The sequence below is a fragment of the Rhipicephalus microplus genome, chromosome 4 (genome assembly GCF_043290135.1).
Source record: "Rhipicephalus microplus isolate Deutch F79 chromosome 4, USDA_Rmic, whole genome shotgun sequence".
Lineage (NCBI taxonomy): Eukaryota > Metazoa > Arthropoda > Arachnida > Ixodida > Ixodidae > Rhipicephalus > Rhipicephalus microplus.
This window is the reverse complement of record NC_134703.1, coordinates 53,007,431-53,014,977: the sequence shown is the minus strand read 5'-3', so window position 1 is coordinate 53,014,977 and position 7,547 is coordinate 53,007,431. Positions and strand designations below refer to the sequence as shown.

General features: G+C 43.7%; 1 protein-coding gene across 2 annotated transcripts in view; it reads left to right on the top strand.

Moving 5' to 3' along the window:
* The first annotated feature begins 719 nt into the window (after positions 1–719).
* Positions 720–7,547, top strand: part of LOC119172652 (neural cell adhesion molecule 2) — a 93,953-nt gene continuing 87,125 nt past the window's right edge. For both annotated transcript variants that reach the window (XM_075892757.1, XM_075892758.1), the window contains exon 1: positions 720–1,217. In XM_075892757.1, coding sequence (XP_075748872.1) covers positions 1,070–1,217 — 148 coding nt within the window. In that variant the 5' untranslated portion in view covers positions 720–1,069. The remainder of the gene's footprint in view (positions 1,218–7,547) is intronic.

Here is a 7,547-nt window from a genome sequence, read left to right as displayed (position 1 = left end):
CATCTATCTATCTATCTATCTATCTATCTATCTATCTATCTATCTATCTATCTATCTATCTATCTATCTATCTATCTAATCTATCTATCTATCTATCTATCTATCTATCTATCTATCTATCTATCTGTCCGTCCGTCCGTCCGTCCGTCCGTCCGTCCGTCCGTCCGTCCGTCTGTCTGTCTGTCTGTCTGTCTGTCTGTCTGTCCGTCCGTCCGTCCGTCCGTCCGTCCGTCTGTCTGTCTGTCCGTCCGTCCGTCCGTCCGTCCGTCCGTCCGTCTGTCTGTCTGTCTGTCTGTCTGTCTGTCTGTCTGTCTGTCTGTCTGTCTAAAACTATAAGCGAAAAAGAGTCAATGATTGATTGATAGGTGGGGTTGAACGTCCCAAAACCACCATATGATTATGAGAGACGAGAAAAAGAGTCAAATAAATGACCGTATAGCATAGGAGGTCATGACGTAGATGAAAAAAAGAAAAGCCAATTGAAGAAAAACACGAAAAACAAAGCAACTATTTACCACAACATCAGAATAAATATGCGTGCTCCAGAGTTTGGTACAGCACGGCTCGCGCACCTTTGCTGGTGGCGCCGAAATCCTTGTCCAGAGGTCGCCTTGCGGGGGCGCCCGCGGGAAAAGCGCTCGCCTCGCCCCGATATTGGGCCGCGCGCGGCATCGATCCCCGCCAGAGCAGCGAGAACCGCCGGCCGCGGGGGGATCGCCTCATCGCCGCTCTCGCGACGACGCATTTTGCGCGCTGAGCGCGCGATGCTCCCACTTTGACGCACGCCGCGTCTCCAAATTCCTTCTTCTCTCCTGCGAAGGACTCTCTGCGGTCGCTTCGCCGCTCGCGTCTTCGCACCTTCACAGCCGGACGCAGTGGTCTGTGGTGCGCGTTCGGCCTGATCGGTTCTCCTCCTCTCTTTCAGTTTTCTTCCTCTTGTTCCTCCTCTGCATGCTTCTGCTCTTTGCCGCGGCGCGGTTGTGATCGAGAGACTGACTGACCCGGCAGCCAGGTCCACTTGTGTTTGGCAGCGAGCCAAGTTGTTCGCGGCCACCTCGGTGTTGTCAATATGAGGAGGACCACTAGCCAATCGGTGCCGGTAATCGGCCGGACGCTGAGGAGGATGCTCTTTTCCTGTGCTGTGCGCGTTTGGATGTGCTCCGTTGTGGTGCATTGTAGGATACATCAGAGACCGGCCAACAAGGAGCAGCCTTACGGTGAGTGAAGAATGACATCTTTTGTAGTACGTATTCAAACAATTCTTTTCTTGCATTTCAAGTTCTAGGAGTTGTTTGGTTTCTTTGGGTTGGGAGCATCAAATTAAACTAGAGACAACTATTCTTTGCTAGTGTGAACGATATACGTTAATCTTAACAAAGGCTCCTAAAACTAGAAATAGAGAGGCAAAATTATCAGGTTTATTCATATTCATTCCTGTGGGTTGCCCTGACATCAATGAGTGCGCAGAAAAAGCAATCACAGAGTAGTTTTTTTTTTTTCAAATAGTTCTTTGAAATATTTGTTTTGGCTTGACGAATTGAATAGCCTCCAGCGCTTACTAAATCTGACAGTATGAAACTTTTCAACAGCATAATGCCATTGTTTATAGAAGGTATGCAAAAAAGTAATCATTACGTGATGCAAACTGAGAAAGCAGGGTGTAATACGGGGTCCTTGATACTACTTAAACAAACCAATGATAGGGAATCTCAGAATTCTAAGTTACAAACTTCCACTGCCTTCTCATGACGTATAAGTTTATTTTTCTTTCAATTGACTGTGAAATTCATTTCCCACTCATTCAGGGAATAATCGTGCGCCGCTTTACGTTTGAAATGAACAAAGCTACTACGAGATGTGTATATACCTGATAAGGATGCACTGCAATATTAACACAAACTTATTACATTGGACCTTTATGACCATACCAAAAGAAAGAAAACAGCAGCCTTCGTATCTTAGACGTGCGCTGGCTCCGGGCAATATCTCCTCATTCACGATGGTGTACTCGCATAAAAAACTACTTCTTTGATATTAGGAAATGCATTAGGTTTGTTAATCTCTTGTTGTAAGATGAGCTGAGCCAGAATCAGTCTTCGCTAATGAATCGCTTTTAAGGTGTATCGTCACGCGTCAAAAAGTAATTATAAGAACAAGCTAAATAATCTTCCCCTGTTTTTGCAGACTGTAAGCATTCATGTGTACCTTGAAGGTAATCTTCGAGACGAAGCTCTTAATCCGCGCGGAATATTCTGGCTTTGCGCACTCGCGTGCCTCATCTCAAATTGCAATATAAAGTTCAAGCGCTCTTTTCTCAGCGAGTAATATGCCAGACAAATTGCTATTCTTTTTAAAGTTTATTCATCGTTCTTCGCCTGTGTACTTTGCGCAGACACAAGAAGGTGTTACGCTAATGTACTACTTCTGATCTCTTTCTCTCTCTCTTTCTTTCTTTCTTTATTGTATTCTGAACAGCCTATTTGTCCTGCAAGGCATGACCCATGAATCACTGAGACTGACTAATGAAGCACATTATCAATTAGAAGATTGTATAATGGCCTAATTGGCATTTTTTTCGCAAAATATTGCTCCCATTTTTCAAAGAATTATTAAGATATATTAGTTGCTTCGAATCTAACAGCAGTCAGATATTTACTAAATGAAAATACTAGAAAAATCAATCAAACAAACAAAACTGGAGTATAAACATACAGCCTAGTTAAAGCGCACCTTATGGAAGTGGTTCTATTTGCGCACTTGACACACATGCACACTTCTAAATATTTATTAAAAGATCTCCGCCAACAGCTCACTACTGTTTAAAAAAAAGCAAGTAAATATACACTTTCAAACAATAAAAATTGAATCTGTAAACTACAGCAATTCGTCTTTTGTGACGAATATACTATTCCAAAAAGATATTTTCCTGCTACAGTGCTTGTGTCACAGACCTCGATAAGACCTTAACCCATCTTATTTACAGAATCAAATTTCGTTGCATCGGCTTCCATATAGGACTGTTGCAATGACGGCAAATGTTGGCCCTTCAAGAACTGAGTCTAAATGAGAAATAGGAAAACGAGAGAACCAGCTTCGCAAAATGCCTTCATGTACCGGATAGATAGCTTTGTTTCTTTCTATCCTTTCGACAGGGCACGCGAACACGACATCGCAGGTGTCGCAGACTTGTGTTGGGCATCGCGTTATAAAGAACGTCGCAGCAGAGCCAGTGGGAGCGCTAGAAATGAGATACAACAAAAGAAGAATTGTAACTACCTTACAAGAAGCGCGGAAACAATAAAAATGTAGATGTCATGAAAGAGCGAGAAAAAGTTTCATCGTTGTATTTCACCGTGACATGTCTGGCTTGTCGCCACGCTTGCTCTTTTTGCACACGTTTGTTCTTTACGTTGGCGCCTTGCTGGATTTCTCAGACTATGTTTGGCTTCAGCGCCGCCGCAACTCCGAAAAAAGGAATGCACCTGATTAAAATATTAATGTACGAAGCCTAAATTTCTTTTTTTGACAATGGCTATTGCTCCTCGGCGAGGAGCCAAATCAAACTTGTCACATTTGAGCATGGTGCAGGCTATAGAAACCAACGCTGCTCTATTCAGGTGTTGCGTTGGACTAAAACAAATGTTTACCAGACATATGATGATTAAGACTGAAGAGGTAAATAACACGTAGTTTTCAGCGTCTTTCGAATAAGGAGCCCGAACTGTGATCTTCATTATAATGCTGTTTGCACTCAGGCGGCTGGCGGCTTTATCATACTAAAGAAAATAATATTCCTCATTGTCAACCTTTTTTCTAAACAATATTTGCAGCTAAGAGATGGCACGCATTGAGTCAGTTACCATAGTTTAGTTATTACGAAATAATAGGTTTACATTTTAATACTGTAATCATACGCGAAAAATGTTGGAGCACACTGGGCCGAAGTGCAGAGAGTTGTTTGGCGTTATCGTTTACCGTTGCCATTGATTTGATTGATATGTGGGGTTTAACGTCCCGAAACCAGCATATGATTATGAGAGACGCCGTAGTGGAGGGCTCCGGAGATTTCGACCACCTGGGGTTCTTTAACGTGCACCCAAATCTGAGCACACGAGCCTACAACATTTCCACATCCATCCGAAATGCAGCCTGGATTCGAACCCGCGACCTGCGGGTCAGCAGCCGAGTACCTTAGCCACTAGACACCGCGCCAGGGCGTTTCCTGTTGCCATGCTCCCAGTAAAGCAACCACACGCTGGGTCCGTGGTGAAATGCGTGGCTGCAGTTCTATGCTCCGCGTTCCCTGCGCGTAAGCATTTTCGACGACGACACTCGGCAAGGAAGCACCGTCCCAGAACGCCAATACTACCATCTGCACCGTCGTCTTAAATAAACTATAGCTCGATGGTCCGTGCGTGCGTGGTTGTTGCGGTCGAAGCACGACCGAGGGCGTTGCGATACCGTGCCGCATCAGCGCATATGGAGTGAATCTGTTTCATATTTCGCGGGTTTTCTACTGACGTCGTAAAAGGTAATCACACAGCATGTACGTTGCTACAAAATGTTGGATCAGTCCTTTTGGAAAACCCGCTGTAATTTAACAGAACGCAGTTAGTCCTGAAGTGAATGTACCAATGTTTCCATATTGATGTAGTTAAGCAGTATTGTAAGCTCAATATAAAAAAATATTTTAACAAGTGCCAAATGTTGACAGACGTATATGTACTTGGCTTCATTCAATTGACGTTAACCATCGCTCAACGCTTTTTTCTTTGTTAATCATTGGTCCTCGTTTCATGAAAAATCCTGGATATGGTACTCGGGCACGCAACTTCAAATTGAATAATTAATGAACCTGTTACCGAAAGATACTGCTCCTTCTTGGCTATCGATGCTATATGTATATTGTGTGGAAGGTTTCTCATAAAGATCCTATATAAGCAGCGTTTAACCTTACTAAAACTACATACATCATTACGATTATCATTGCCACATAATTTTTAACAGATAAAGGGAATGACTGTATTACATAGACATGATATTTTTCATGGATAAAGTATAAATTGCTATGACATTGTTTCAACTTGCCAAGAACAGACCACCTGATGACTTTTTTTCAACAAAAGCATCACATATTAACAGCACTTTTTCAACTTGCTCAAAGTTGCCGTTATTATAAGACACTTAATAAAGTATTCATTAAACTTCGCGTGAAGCTGTCACCAAAGGTGCTAATTACAAAGCCGTCGAAAGCAAGACCAAAAAGAATAAAAATATGCGGACGCATCTGCTAATGACACAGCCGGCTGAAACAAATGACTTTCGCTCTGAGTGCGTTACAATAACGCTGAAGTTCAATTTGCTTAGCGAAAGAGTAACTAACGATGAAAAAAAAAAAGACGTAAGAACGGGTCGTGGGGGTGGGGGGGGGGTGAAAAGCTGTATTCTTGGACTTTACTATTTTTTTATCTTTCTCTATAAAACACATTCAAGGGCGACGCGCAGAATGTTCGCTCTTCACTCTCTCTTACTTGCATAACAAAACGCCGACTCGGGAAGGTTTAGGATGATTCTCCGCCCCTTCAACTCGCTCCTTTTAAGTCCTCTTAAAACCAGCTGCCGAGATGCAGGAGCGTCGTTGGCTGTTGTATAAGATAACTTCGCTTGCACTACACGGGGCAGCTGGTGAGGCGACACAAAACGATCCTCCCCGAAGAACAACCCTCCACCCGGAGTTGGGCTGCGCAACGTTCGCCCGGCCCTCCCCGCCAATATGACGTCCCCACCCTACACTTTCATAACACACGCGTCTCTCTGCCGTTCGAGAGGCTTGTATCACCCGAACCTCACGTTTATTTTGCTAGAAGCCAGCCATCCGATGGACTCCACGGCCTAGAATCGATACTTGCGCGTGCGCGTCTGCCGTGTGATCAGACACAACGCGTTCGTGCGTGCTTTTGCGTTCCAGAGAAGGCAGAGCAGAGCCGTCCACCCGTTATGCAGCAATGAGTCATTGCGATTAGCGAAGGAAACTACGCCTGTCCTGTCGTGGCAGCGGCGCTTGCCTGTTCGCTCCGTGGCTATTAGCGGCAATGGCCAGGTCATTTACTCCAGTAGACGAGTGCTTGGTCTGATCGACACCGCGAAGAGCGCGTAGTGCATGTGGGAATTTGTCGTCTTAGATACTCCGCATTCTGTTGTTGTTGTTGTTGCCCCTTCGCACTGGCACATACCCACTATGGGGGATTGGCCATGAAATCTAGAAGTATCCTATATGAGATATATTAAAAGGTTTATCCTTAATGAAAAAACTAATGATGTAATAGAAAATAATAATTATCTAAAAAGGAATATTAAACTAAACAAATAATTGAAGATTGAATCAAGAAGAGAAAAGGTGAGGTAATACTACAGTGGAAGACAGAAATTTTGAGTATACCAGACAATCGAGCTTATCTCACCCGGTCACAATCAAATGAATATGCAAATTTCATTCAAAATTAGACAAGTGTCTTCAGAAATATATTTAAGCAGGCATTATTATGACATGCGCTTTGATTCTCGAATGAAATTGCATACAGCATCGAATACGCTCCTGTGGCAATGTCCCAAGCTAAAGGCACCGAAACTTAGAACATTATCTGCAGTTAAATTTAAACCTACTGCTTGAAACGGAACAATTAAAAGTCTTTTCCTAATTAATGAATAGTTTTTACATGTTATAAAGTAATGCTCTATTGTTTCCGTTTCTTCACTCCGCATTCTCAGCTCTTGCTTCTTTTTCTTCTTTGCCCGTGAATATAATCGTTGTGCAAACTTTACACGCGATGATGATGATGATGATGATGATGATGACGATGAACATTTTATTGTGAAAATTCAAAGAAAATTGGGAGCGTCCCTATTCCAATATTCTTATGGTAACCTCCGCGACAGCCCAGGTCCTGAGAATGACCCCTGTATTCTAGAACGTCCCTTCACTCAACGCTTCACCTTCACCTGAGAAAGCCGATGGGAGTGCCATCTATAAGAACGGCAAGTAACTGCTTATCAGGGATAATCTGCTGCGATTCTTGAGTAGCGCAGCGTCATTTTCAGCCGAGCAGTGGTGCACTGCTCAACTCTGTCAAGTGAAGGATGAAAGTCGAGGTGAGGAGCGTTTGTGAATACGGGGCTGAGGGTCCGGCAGACCTCGGAGGTGCCGCCGCGAAAGGTGCCTTCCCACTCTTCTGGGGTACGGGTGGAGTGAAGGATTGGAGGGAGGAGAGGGAAGTAAGCGGCGGAGCACTCTAAGGTAACGTGAAAAGTTGTGGGGATAGCGCCACAGCGTGAACAGGTATCAGTAAAACGAGTCGGGTATATTTTATTCATGAGACAGCACCTATTTGTGGGGCAGCCCAAACTAGTTGTACCACTGTCAGTGTAGTTTCTTAAATATAGGGCGACGACAGAAATAATTAGGAATGGTGTTTTTTTAAAAAAAGAAAGAACTACAGTTCCTATAAAAACTGGCCTATTGTGATTTGACAACGCTAGCGGCACCCTGT